This window comes from Octodon degus, unplaced genomic scaffold (assembly GCF_000260255.1).
Source record: "Octodon degus isolate 3935 unplaced genomic scaffold, OctDeg1.0 scaffold00197, whole genome shotgun sequence".
Classification (NCBI taxonomy): Eukaryota; Metazoa; Chordata; class Mammalia; order Rodentia; family Octodontidae; genus Octodon; species Octodon degus.
The window spans coordinates 2373486-2387032 of NW_004524773.1; the positions used below are offsets into that span (position 1 = coordinate 2373486).

The following is a 13547-nucleotide window of genomic DNA, read 5'->3' on the forward strand; positions in this document are numbered from 1 at the left end:
AAAAAAAAAAAAGAACCAGGCCCTTGGCTCTACTTGCCAGTACTGCAAAAACAAAAACTACCAAAAAATCCTTAAAAAAAAGCATGAAACCCAAAATACACAAACCATCCATCCCTAAAGCCCGACAGATTCTCGGGTGCCTTAAAATCCCCCGTGCTGGTTTGTCCTCATCCAGGCTGTGTGGCTTTGCGGGGGTGGGGGGGGGGTGTAACCACCTCTCTAAAGCTCTTCCCTCTGGCCAATGGGGAGAGGAACATATCTGACTTCCCAGGGTTCTGGGAAGACCCAGGACGTTTATTTACCCAGTGCCCATTTACTGGACTCTGGCTCCCTGAGGTACCACATGCTGTCCTCGACTCTGGAGACGTAATGGGGTATAAGACTAAGTCCTCATCCGGAGAGGGATTGGGCCAGCTGACAATGACAGGAAATACTGTTTATTCTGGGTGTGGTGACTCAGGCCTATAATCCCAGCACCTGGGAGGCTGAGGCAGGAGGACCACCACAAGTCTAAGGTCAACCTGGGCTATAGCGAAAGGTCCTGTCTCAAACAGAGCAAAGCAAAACAACATGACAACAACAACATAACAAGGGCGAAGGAGCCAGCAAGGAAAGGAGCCCAGGCTGAGGGAGCGGCAGGTGCAAAGGCCCTGGGGTGGGATGTGCCAGGCCTCTGAGAGGAGCACAAAGAGGCAGAGGAGTACAGAGGAAAACAGGAAGGGGCACTAGGGGGCTCCCAGGCTGCACCAAGCCCTGTACGGGGGCTGAGGCCGCGGCCATACCAGGGAATCTGGAGCTCTTTGCCACCCAGCCGACCACCTTGGGTGCCGCATGCTAGACTCACCACCTCCAGTTGGCATTCACTTCTGAGCCTCCTGGGGGGCAGATCTACGCGAGGAGGCAGAGGGGGAGCAGAGGGGGCCGCCTGGGGGAGAAAGATGGGGGCTGGGTGAGCTGCCACGTTCCTCTTGATCACTCTGGTTTCTGCCTGGACAAAGGGGACAGCCAGAGAAAGCCCCTCCCAGCTACCTGGGCGGGAAAATGTCCAGGCTTTGGCACATCTGACCCGTGCCCCGGCCTCCTCCCTCAGATCTGGGCATTGGTGCCCTGGTGGCCCTTCCTACCGGCTCCGGCTCCAGCTCCACGCTGTCCTGGTAGCTGCTGTCCTCTGTGTCCAGGGCATGGGCTCCGCCTTCCACCTTCCCTCCCGTGAACCCACAGATGCTCACGGCCTTGCAGCCCTTGATCGCGCGGCGGCAGAAGGGGCAGGTGTGACTGTCCCTGTGCTGGGCGGCAGGGAGGGAGGAGGTCGGCATTGTCCCCCTTCCACCATGTTCTCAGATTCTGGGGATGTGGTGTCCACCACAGGTACGCGCGGAACGAGGGGGTGGCATAGACACGTGGGGGGGAGGTGGGGGTAGGGGTGGACAAGGCTCACCTGCCCCAGAGCCTCCCACGACAGCCTTGTTCTCCAGGGGAGGAGGCCGCGGCTCAGAAAAGCACAGCCCCCAACTCTAGGTCACCCAGCGAGGGAAGAAGGGCACCCTGTCTCCGCCAATGTGGCCAGAGGGAAACAGAGGCACAGACAGGCCCTGGGCCTGGTGGCCCCCAGCAGGGCTCTGCTCTCTGTACCTTGGTTTCACCAATCAACCCATAAGAAGAGGCCCAGGAGGGAGACCTGGTGGGGGCTTTTACTGTGGAGGGGTATGTGGGGCGAGGAGGCAGCACAGGGGCCCACCTGCCAGGCAGCCAGGCAGCGGCTACAGAGCAGGTGTCCGCAGGGCTCAATCCTTACGTCCTTGTCTCTCTCGGCGCAGATCTTGCACAACTCGAATGTGGAGTCCATGGCCCAGTACAGCTGCAGCTGCTCCTGGCAGTGAGTGGGCAGCAAGGACGAGAGACAGTAGGGGTGGGAGGTTGGCAGCACAGGAAGCTGCCCAGCCCCGAGCCCTGACACCTGTCCCACTCCAGGGCCACCGGTGGGTCCCCACTGCCTGCTAGGAGACCTCCTCCTGGGTAGTCTATCTTGAGGTTGCCAGGTTTTGCAAATAAAAATGCAAGATGCCCTATTAAATTTGAGTGTTGAGGGCCAGTGAGATAGCTCAGTCCTCTAAAGCCCTGCTTAGGCAAACAGGCAAATGCAGAGGGACTGTGGTTCGATCCCCAGCACCACACGTTGCACTGAGCCGGCCACACACACACACACATGCACACACAAACTGGATTTCAAGCTGGGGGAGGTGGTGTACACCTGTAATCCCTGTATTCTGGGAGGCTGAGGCAGATTGCAAGTCTGCAATTTAGCAGAAATCTGTGTTTTTCTTTTTTCGTTCTTTCTTTTCTTTTTTCTCTCTTTTTGTTTTTTTGAGACAGGGGCTCACTATGCAGTTCAGGCTGGTCTTGAACTCTTAAGGATCCTCCTGATCCTCCTGCCTCAGCTTCCCGAATGCTGGGATTACAGGTCCATGCCACCACGCCCGGCTAGGAGTCTGTCTTCAAAAAAAGATTTTTAAAAGGGCTGGGGCTGTAGCTCTGTGTGCAGATCTTGGATTCCATCCCTTGTAAGTATAAAAAACCATTTCCAATAAGCAGCGAACAGAATCTCTCCCTGGCAGACGCTCAAGTGCACTCGCTGCTCTGTGGCTCTCAGCAGCACCACTTCCTCCGCCAGGCCCCACGATAACCCCGGCGAGGGAGGCAGGAAGAGCTGCAGTTTCCAGAGGATGAACTGGGCCTCAGAGAGGCCAAGGCATTGACCCGGGTCACATAGCCACAGGGACAGCTGATGGCACTCCACCCCGTGGGCCAAGACAGGGTAGCTTTTTTTTTTTCTTTTTGAGATAGTGTCTTGCTACATAGTTCAGGCTGACTTTGAACTCATTACTTAGCCCAGGATGGCCTCAAACTTTCAGCAATCCTCCTGCCTCAGCCTCCCCAAGTGCTGGGATCACAGGCACGCACCACCATGTGGGACTTCTGGGTCTCACCTCTGACACATGGATGCGCTGCTGGGGTTCGGCCTGGCAGAGCTTGGTCAGGTCAGGGTTGCGGTTCTTCCCATCTGGGTAGAGGAAGCTGGGGAAGGAGTCACAGGCTAAAGGGCAGCACAGTTCCTTTTGTCCCAGAACGAGGGGAACAAGGGCCGAGGACTGGTGCCAAGCTCTGGGAGACACAGCTCCCCTTTCCAGCTTTAGCTCGGCCTGTTCAGGGCAGGTGTCCCCAAGTCACCCAGGGCAAGGTGGTGTCCCCAGACCCTCCCAAGGTGGCCCCACAAAGCCTCAGAGACTCTAGCTTTTGAGGCAAGGGGCAGACTATAGACAGGAAACAGAACCAGGCTGAGGTGACCCTTCCAGGATCCCATTTCTGTTTGTTTGTTTGTTTCTTTTTTTTTTTTTTTGGCGGAACCAGGGATTGAACTCAGGCCCTTGCGCTTGCTAGGGAAGCGCTTATTCCACTGAGCCATCTCCCCAGCCCCCTGTTTATTTGTTTCTTTCTTTCATGGTACTAAAAATGGAACCCAGGGTCTTTGCACTGAGATATATCCCTGGCCCTTAATTTACTTTTTTTTTGGGGGGTGGGTGGGTGGGCTGGGAATCAAACTCAGGTCTTGTGCTTGCCTGTCAGGCCCTGTGCCACTGAGCTAAATCCCTGGCCCTTCAACCCCCTCCTCCAGGCAGGGTCTCACTATGTTCTTCAGCCTGGCCTTGACCTCACTACATAACCCAGGCCGGCCTTGAACGTGACTACCTTCCTGCCTCAGCCTCCTCAGTGCTGGGATCACAGGTGCATGCCACCATGCTGGGCTAGGATTCCACTTTTCTCCTTTAGGCCTGGCCATGACAGAGTCACGCAATCCAGCAACAACTGAGGCCTTGAATGTTAGGCTCTCAGCACAGAAAGATCTCCTGAGACCACTTCTTGCCCTGTGGGGCAAAGGTGACTGCTGTAGAACAGCACAAGGCGCCTGGCTGGGGCCCCACAGTGACCATCACGTGCTGGGTGACCAAAGCTGCCCTCAGTTTTCCCTTCTGTAAAATGAACACAATCATGCCCAGGGCAAAGACTGGTAGTAAAGGGCAAATAAGACAAACTTTAGTTGGGCCTGGTGGCCTACACCTGTAACCCCAGCACTCTGAGAAGCTGAAACAGGAAGATCCCAAGCTCGAGCCCAGCCTGGGGTACACAGCCAAGCCTACCCTAAAATAAAAGGACCTGGGGATGCTGCTCAGTGGTGGAGCACCCCCTGAGTTCAATCTCTGGTACCACAAAGAAACCAAACCAACAAAAAGTAGGAAAAGTGACCAAAAGCATAATGATAGAAGAAAGGGAACAAATGGATACAGGGTTGGGCTGAGGTGGGGATCTGAGACAGAGCCTCACTATGGAGCCCAGGCTGGCCTGCTACTTGAAGCGATTCTCCTGCCTCAGCTTCCCGAATGCTGGATTACAGGTGTGCCAAGGGTCTCACTGCTGGAAATGTGCCCCACTCTGCACATGCGCATGAGATAGCACAAAAGCCCTATGCACAGACTTGAGGGTCTCAGAGCCAGCTAGTGAGCGGGTAGAATCGAGAACGCCGAGCCACGAGCGATGGTCTAGTGTGGACACACGGGCGAGTGCTATCATGTATCCCCAGTAGACAGCTGAAGAAGCAGGCACAGAGAGGCTGCTGCTACTATTTTAAACGCCTTCCGAGAATAGTGCTGAGCGGGGCGTAGTGACTCATCCCTATACTCCCAGCACTTGGGAGGCTGAGACGGGAGGATTGAAAGTTCTAGGCTAGGCTGTACAGTGAGTTGAAGACCAGACTGAACTACTACAACGTGAGATCCTGCTTCAAAACCAAAACAGGACATAATTACAGTGAATGAGAGGCCACGACATCTATTGGCCAGTCCGTTCGTCCATCCTCCATCCGTCCATCTATGATGTAGTGACCTATCCAGCTCTCCAATCTATCCCTAGCGGCCCATTTCACAGCTTTGTCAATAACCAAGGCGCAGCCCCGCTCTGGCCCTCGACTGCCACCTGCTGGACGTGCTCGGCGTCGCAGGGGTTGGCGTCCTCTGTGATTTCACCAGATTGATTCTGCTGCCGCCCTCTTTGGGCTGGGCTGGGCTGGGCTGGGCTGGGGACTCACTTGCCGTCCTTCTGTCCTTCCAGGAGCGTCTGGAACAGGGGTCTGTTGGGAGGGATGATCTGCAAGATGCTGCCGTCCGAGCTCACGTAGCCGATGGCCCACTGCCCCAGGCGGGTGCAACTGGGCCGGAAGATGTAGCTGGAGGAGATAAGGTGAGGTGGGAGGAGGGCGGTCTGGGTTAGAGAGGCTAGGTTTGAGACAGGCCCTCAAGGGAGTCCTTGCAGTGAGATTGTAGCTGGTGGCGGATCGCAGCAGAGCCAGCCCTGCAGGCTAACTAGAGACCTACGGCTGCTTTTCCCTGGCCCCTGGGCCCAGGTGGCCAGGTGCTGGGCAGACAGACTGGGTGGCTACTTCCGGAGCTCACCTAATCGCCTTGGTGTCTCTTACCTTACAGGTTAGAGATACACTGAGGCAAGGGTGTTTGCCAAGTGCTGCCTCCACTGTGGTCCTTATCTCCGCCCAGACCAACAGCCGCTGAACAACAGCTGGGTAATCCCATAGGGCGATGGCACTGTGACCCCACTGTACCCACCTTGCGACCTTGCTGAATAAATCACAGCTGACCAAGAGCACTGGCAGCCACACTCAGACCCCGCTCCCACAACCCAGGAGCTATTTTCCTTCTTCCCAATAGAACTCTGCTACCTGCCTCCTTTGGTTGTCCCCCTCATTCTTCTAAGTTGTGAGACCAGGAACTTGGCCCACAAGACATCCACTGGCTCTGGAGTTATCTTCCCTGTCATGCCCCTGGGCGTTCCCACGTGGGGTGCAGAGGTCCACGCGCTAACCCTCAGCTTCCCGTCCTTCATGCAAAGAGCTGCTAGACCCTGTCGGCCACGTCAGGGGGTCTCTGCTGTTTGTACCTGCCTGGTTTTTACGACATCAGCACCCCTGTTTTTACATAGGACTCCACCTCAGGATCCATCAGGTGTAGACAAAGCTGACCCTGGCATGGCCAATTGGGGCATTTCAGGGCCCTTGACCATGGAAGGCCCCTAACCAGGTTGCCTTTATTCTACAGTGAACTCTAAGCGGCAGTTTCTAGAAGCCATTTGCCACCATGAGGATAATGAGGATAGGCCATCCCTAGAAACAAAGCTAGCACAGGAAACAGAATGGGTATGGGTACAAGTGGGTTCCTGACAGTAAGACTGGGACACCTGGATCCTGCTGTGCCTATAACCCACCCTATGGGCTTTTTTTTTTTTTTTTTTTTTTTTTTTTTTTTTTTTTTTTTTTTTTTTGAGACAGGGTCTCACTATGCAGTTCAGGCTGGCCTTGAGCTCACTTTGTAGCCCAGGCTGGTCTGGAACTCACAAGGACCCTCCTGCTTCAGCCTTTCGAGTGCTGGGGTCCAGCATTGGGCCGCTCCAGGATCCAGGGGTGCACCACCATGCCCAGCTTGGGTTTTTCAATTACACAAATTAATTCATTCCTTTTTCTTTTTCTCCACCTGGTGTGAAGTGTAAGCAGAAGCACTGGGCCAGAGCTAATCCACTTGCCTTCTAGGCGCTTGTACTTCCTGGGCTCCTAGACTCATGGCCTTGCCCGCCTAGTCTGTCTGTCTGTCTGTCTGTCTGTCTGTCTGTCTGTCTGTCTGTCTATCTCGGTCTCTCTCTGTGTGTGTGTGTCTGTCTGTCTCTCTCTCTCTCTGTCTCTCTGTCTCTAGCCCCTTACTCTCTTAACTTGTTCATGTTCTATGTAGCCCAGCTCTTTAGCTCTGAGCCTGTGGGTGGGGGGACTCCAACAGTTCAGAACTCCTGGTGTGAAATAATTTAAGGACTTAGGGGTCCTGTTTTGCCAGTCACCTATGCCAGCCAGTGTTTGGGGTCACATCCAAGATACTTCACATGGCTCAACACAGACTCTGACCAACAGAAATGGACCTTACCCTAGGGCAGGATATTCAGGGCCCTGCCCAGGCCAGGGATTGTTCTTCACATGCTGGACTGTGGAGCAGCCTGAGAGCTAAGGAGAGGGCCCTGGGTGTTCTGCTTGAAGTTTTCCACTCTCTGGGGTCCCAGGAGCCTCAGCCCTCAAGTCTCGGAGGCTCTCTGTGCCTCCCCACATTGGCCCAGCCCAGACCCCTGGGGCGCCCCTGCCCAGGCTGCCATAGTTACCTGCCTGGCTTGTCTCTGCAGGCCTGCAGGCGTGCCTGTACCTCATCATACGTCAGGAAGGCCATGTAGCCTGGGTGGCTGAGGGCTAGGAGCTGCCAGTTCTTGAGCAGCGTCATCCACGGCTGGGGGTGAGGTCGGTGGCAGGGAGGGACCAAGAGGAAGTACATGTTGCTAGCGCCTCCCAGAGCCAAGAATCCAGCCAATTGCTCACAGCTCTCATGGGCCCAGCAACATCTACACAGAAGTCCCAGACACTTCCCCAGGCCGGGCCTCCTCCCTTAGACTGAGGGGGTCCAGGCCCAGCTCCCCCCTCAGAACCAGAGTTCCAGGCCCAGCCTCCTCTCTTGGAACCAGAGATCCAGGCCCAGCCTCCTCTCTTGGAACCAGAGGTCTAGCCCCAGCCCCTCCCTCAGAACCAGAGGTCCAGGCCCAGCCTCCTCTCTCGGAACCAGAGGCCCAGACCCAGCTCTTCCCTTGGAACCAGAGGTCTAGGCCCAGCTTCCTCTCTCAGAACCAGAGGTCCAGGCCCAGCTCCCCCCTCAGAACCAGAGGTCCGGCCCAGCCTCCTCTTTCAGAACCAGAGGTCCAGGCCCAGCTCCCCCCTCAGAACCAGAGGTCCAGGCCCAGCCTCCTCTCTTGGAACCAGAGGTCCAGGCCCAGCTCCTCCTGTAGTTCTGGGCATGGTGTGCCTAGCCTCCTCTCCCTGACCTGGAAGAGCCTGGTGAAGATGTCAAACTCAAAAATGGACACGTGGCCACTGCAGGTGAGGTCGATGGTGGAGCACAGGGCCTGGGTAGTGGCACCAGGTTCCACAGGGTGGCAGGTGTTCAGCAGTGACTGGAACTCTGCCCAGGGTAGCATACAGCTGCAGGGTTGGTTAGGGAGAGCAGGCTGAGCTCAGGATGGCTTTCTGGGGTCCCCAGCACCCCTGGTACCCTAGGTCTGGGTGGGGCGGGCCACTCACCGGGTACCACAGCGCTCCCTCCAGAAGGTGTGGGCCTCAGCCTTGGTGAGCTGGTATCTGTCCCCGCAGTACTTGCCCCCGGGGAAGAGGGCACCCAGCTCCGCATGCATGTGGCTGAAGATGAGGGCCAGCTTGGCCAGCTGCCGCCTGCAGGGGTGAGGTCTGAGCACCACGCTGGGTAGTGGGGCTCCCAATGACGCCCCCCTCCCCTCCAGGGTTCCTACAGGGACAGGGTCCTGCAGACTCTAATACGTCAGCGCCATATTTGAGTGCATCCTGAGATAGTCTCAGTGCTGAGGCTCCGTCTCCAGACCTCAGTTTCCTCATCTGTGAGGTGGAGAAGCAGCCAGGACCCAATCAGCCTCCAGCTGGTGGAGCCACTTTGTGACCTGGCTCGTCACACAGATGGCTCCCACTGGTGGGGGTGTGCAGCTCAGCCTCTGGGGTTCCTGAGCACCAGGCAGGGACAGAAGTGGACCTCACTGGTGCTTCGCAGCACAGCCATTCTTGGCAAATGCCTCTTCTTTCTTTTTAAGACAGTGTCTCACTACGCAGTTCAGGCTGGCCTTGAACTCATTTTGTAGCCCAGGCTGGTCTCACTCCCAATGATCCTCCTGCCTCAGCCTCCCGAGCGCTGGGATTACAGGTGAGTGCCACCAGGTCCAGCTGCCTTTTCTTTCTTTGTCCTAAGTCTGTTTCCTTAACTGTGAGATGGCAATAGGACGGGAAGGGCCGCCCCTGCCTCCTGGGGGCCAATGGGGATTCTGATGTCTCCTTAGTAGTGGGCATCATAGCACCTTGGGTGGAGCGTGCGTCAATTTTAGCATGGGCATAGGGGCCAGGAAGATGGCTCAGTGGAATAAGCGCTTCCCTGGCAAGTGCAAGGGCCTGAGTTCAATCCCCAGTTCCGAAAAAAAAAAAAAAAATTAGCAATGGTATGGAGGTGCACGCCTCCATAGGCTGAGGAAGGAGGATCACCATAAGTTCAAGGCCAGCCTGGACTCAGGGTGAGACCCTGTCTCAAAAAAAAAAAAATTTTTTTTTTAAAAATGTGATTATTTTATGAGTAACTGCATGGCCAGTCCACATTGAGAGGTACTGCAAATGAGAAATATAGCTGGGTGACATGGTAAGTTCGAGGCCAGCCTGGGCATCTTCAGTGAGACTCTGTTTCAAAAAAAAAAAGGACTATGGATATGGTTCCATGGCAAACTGCTTGCTGGCAGGCACAGGGCTCTGGGTTCAAGCCCCAGAACTGAGAGAAAGAAACAATAAAAAAAGTGAAATGCATACTATATTCCAAACACTTAGCACAAAAGAATACAAGTTGAAATAATATTTTGGGTCTAGTAAGTTAAAGAAAATGTTATTATAATTCATTTCGCCCATTTTTGTTTTTGTTTTTGTTTTTGAGGAACCGGGGATTGAACTCAGGCCCTTGTGCTTGCCACGCAAGCACTTATTCTACTGAGCCATCTCCCCGGCCTTTTACCCATTTAAAAAAAAATTTTTTTTTGGTTATATTCCTACTAGAAAATTCTAACTACCTACATGGCTGGGATACAGCCAGGCTGGGACCTATGTGGATGTGTTCGAGGACCCCCGTGACTCTAGCTGAGCCTCCGCACTCGACCCCTCCCCTTCCTGCTCTCTAGCACCTCTGCATCTGTGAGATGGCAGTCTGTGGGGCTTTACCACCTTTCACAGGGGCTTCCAGCTAGGGAGATAGCTCAGAAGAATAGGTCCTGAGTTCAATCCCCGGTACTGGAAAACAAACAAACAAACCCTAGAAATAGGAGCTTCTAGAAATTCATCTGACATCATGATTACCATGGAGATGGTGTGTGTGTGTGTGTGTGTGTGTGTGTGTGTGTGTGTGTATGGCCAGCTCAGCCCACCAGGGGTCGCGGCTGGCTGGCATGTGGTGCTGGGGGATCGAACCACGGTCCTTGTGCTTTCCCAAGCCTGTTCCAAGTAGGTGCTTTAGACCACTGAGCCATCTCGCCAGCCCCTGCACAAGCATTTTTGAACACTTAAATCGATACTGTTTTTGCCGTGCAGGGTGGCATATGTCTGTCATCCCAGTACTTGGGAGGCTGAGGCAGGAGGATCGCAAGGGTGAGCCCAGCCTGAACAATTTAGCAAGACCTTGTGTCTAAGTTGCAAAAAAGGGTGGGGGAGCCAGGGAGATGGCTCAGTAGAATAAGCGCTTCCCTGGCAAGCACAAGGGTCTGAGTTCAATCCCCAGTTCCATAAAAAAAAGAAAGAAAGAAAGAAAGAAAGAAAGAAAGAAAGAAAAGAAAAAAGAAAAACACTCCTTTGATCATTGCCTTGTAATATAATTTGGGCATTATAGTGATTTAAAAGTATAGGCAGACAGCTTGCGAAAGCTATGAGCTTTGCTTTAGGATGAACTGAGGAGATAACACAGGGGCCGTTTGCTCAGAGTGGCAGGGAGTTCATGGACTCCAGACCTCCTTTGCCTGTCCCTGGGGTTTAGGGCAGCAGAAAAGGCAGAGAAATCCGAGGTCCTGGGCCAGCTGCTGCCCAGGAAGGGAAGCCCAGGAGGCAGGTAGCTGGAGCAGAGACCGCAGCTGGAGGGCTTCGGATGAACTGCGCGCCCACCGCCCGGGGAGGCGCAGCCAAGGCTAGTGGGCCCCAGGAAAGGGGAGAGAGGGGAAGGTCTGGGTGACCAAGGATGGAAACAGAACGGGTGGCTCGGTTCTCCTGGGCTGAGGGCTCCCGCGGGAGCCTCCACTGGCCCTTGGCTCTGGGGCGAGGCCATCACTCACCTGAGCCTGGCTCCCTCCCGGAAGAGCTCGTCACTGGCCCCCTGTCGGCCTCGGGCTGGCAGGAGCGCGGCCACCTGCCTGGCCTTGGCCTCCAGGTTGGCCAGGTACACCTCGAGGAAGTCCCAGGCGCCCCCGGGACCCTCGGGGCCGCCCCTGCCGGCGGCGTCGTAGCGGACTCTGGCCACCTTCCGCAGAAGCTGCGCCATGCCGGGCAGCAGGTCCCGCAGCGAGGGCGGCCCCATGGCCAGCCGGGGGTCCCCGCACTGCTCCTCCAGGCGCTGCAGCAGCCTCACCGCCCGGCTGAGCGCGCGCTGCTCGCCCCACTGCCAGCCTCGCAGGGCCGCCATGGTCCTGGGCGCCCGGGCGCGGACGCAGCGACGGGAAGGGCGCGGCGCGGGGGCGGGGCGGGCCCAGGTGCGGGGACCCTGGCGAGGGGCGGGGACCGGCGTCCAGGCGGCCCAGAGGCCGGTCGTGCAGTGCAGGCGGTGACCGTGAGGCCGGGCATTGTCGGGGGAACGGAGGGGAGTCCTCAGATTTTTGGTGGGTGGAGGCAGAGAGGGCAGGGAGTGGTTGTGGGGCGCAGCAGCCTTTAACCGTGGTACAGCATTAAAGGTCACAGAGCTGAGGATCGGTCAAAGGGCGAATACCATCCTTCTGACCTCTACAAGGGAGGCCACTGTGGGAAATCAAGCTGGAGGTTGGATACACCGAGAGCAACAGTTTGTAGAGCTGCCTGGATGGGGCGGCGTACCCCTGCAGCCACAGCTACTGGAGAGGCTGAGGCGGGAGGATGAAAGTTTCAGACCACCCTCGGCAATTTAGCAGCACCTTGTCTCAAAATAAAAAGGGCTGGGGATGCAGCTCAGGGACAGAGCTTGTGCACGAGGGTTTAACGGCTAGGCCAGCAGAGAAGAATACACAGCGCTGGGTGGGCACGGTTTTCACCCTAACCTGGGAAACCTGCAGTAACAGTCCCATTCGGCTGATGGCAGGGCAGCCACCGGAGGGCGCTCTGGGCCCAGCTGCATCTCTATCCCCCCCCCAATACAAGCCACGCCCTGGCACGAATGCCACGCCCCAAGGTCACCCCCCCCATACCTCAGAAGAGCATGCCAAATTTTGATGGCAAACCTTACAGAGTTTCAAACTGTTGAATAGTAGGCATAGTTCATACCAGGGGTGGTGGTGCATGACGGTAATCCCAGCACATGAGAGGCTGAGGCAGGAAGATCTCTGGGAGTTCGACTGCATAGTAAGTTCAAGGTTTTAGACTGTCTCAAAAAAAACCAAAAGAAACAAAAACAAGCCAGGCATGTTGGCACAGTACTCAGGAGGCTGAGGCAGGAGGATGGCTGAGAGTTCGAGACCAGCCTGAGCTACAAACTCAGCCTGAATTGTATAGTGAGACTCTGTCTCAAAAAGAAAAAAAAAATCAATACAGTAGCGAATATTTGTTGATAACATTGCCCCCTATAACCATTTGCTCACTGATTTCTCAAAACACCTTTGAGGTGGGAGGGCAGGGGGCTTAGCCCAAGAGAGGAACAGCCTGCCACTTGCAAGCCTCACCCTCAATTCTAGCACCCAGGAATCTTGAGCTCGTGGAGTCCTCCAGGATCTTTCCATTTGGGTGATAGGACTGCCTCAGTCTCAGTATCTTCTGCTGGGGAATGGAAAGAAAACCCAGCAGCTGGGCAAGAGTTGAAAATTGTAACATGCCAAGTGCTGGAGACCATAAATAGGCTAGCTGTGCCGGAGAGCTTGGCAGCCTCTGCCAGCCCTTTGGCCAGGTTCACGGCCAGCTGCCGCCTTCACAGGGCATTAAAATGAGGATAGACGCAGCTCTCACCGCACCGCCCACACCCCAGCTCCGTGCGTGCATTTGAATATCTTTTGTTTCATTCCTTTCATTCATGGGAAACTCATGCTCGCAAGCCACTAAATTGATTTCATAACCCACTAATGGATCCTGGTTCACAAGTTGAAAAATACTGCTCTAAGAAACTCCAGCAGACGTGTTCAGCGATATTAACTGCAGTCTTGTCGGAAGTGGAGAAAAGTGGGGAAAATGTTAAATGTAGCCCAGAGAGGAGATGAGTAATTTGTGGTGTGGGACTCTCACTGGCATCCCACACAGGGCTTGAGATGAATGAATTGGAGGTGAACACTGGTAGCATGACACCTATGACGGAAGAAGTCATGCCCTGGTGACAGCGCCTGCCACCTCCCACCCATGTGCTGGGAACCTATGAAGAAATCGATTTTCAGGCCAATGAGAGAGCTTCCCAGACTAAGCGCCTGCTTTGGCAAGTGCGGGGACCAGGGTTCGATCCCCAGTCCCACATGCCCTGCCGGCCCCACCCCTGCGGCACAGTGAACCAGTGACAGAATCCGGTCGTGCTGGTGTATGCCTGTAATCCCAGTGCTTGGGAGGCTAAAAACAGGAGGGTCACTACAAGTCATCGGAGCTGTGGAGTGAGACCCTGTACCAAATACATAAAGTGAAAAAAAAGGAGAGAGAGAGAGAGAGA

General features: G+C 55.3%; 1 protein-coding gene across 2 annotated transcripts in view; it reads right to left on the reverse strand.

Annotated features, from left to right (window-relative positions):
* Cblc (Cbl proto-oncogene C) overlaps positions 1-11404 on the reverse strand; it is a 14511-nt gene extending 3107 nt beyond the window's left edge. The window contains exons 1-9 of one of the 2 annotated variants that reach the window (XM_023704608.1): positions 11017-11404; positions 8225-8371; positions 7969-8125; positions 7261-7382; positions 5141-5278; positions 2988-3075; positions 1739-1870; positions 1125-1286; positions 845-925 (exon numbers count right to left, since the gene is read on the reverse strand). In XM_023704608.1, the coding sequence (XP_023560376.1) occupies positions 845-925; positions 1125-1286; positions 1739-1870; positions 2988-3075; positions 5141-5278; positions 7261-7382; positions 7969-8125; positions 8225-8371; positions 11017-11363 (1374 nt within the window). In that variant the 5' untranslated portion in view covers positions 11364-11404. The remainder of the gene's footprint in view (positions 1-844; positions 926-1124; positions 1287-1738; positions 1871-2987; positions 3076-5140; positions 5279-7260; positions 7383-7968; positions 8126-8224; positions 8372-11016) is intronic. The other variant, XM_023704609.1, reaches the window with a different exon arrangement.
* Positions 11405-13547: the final 2143 nt, after the last annotated feature.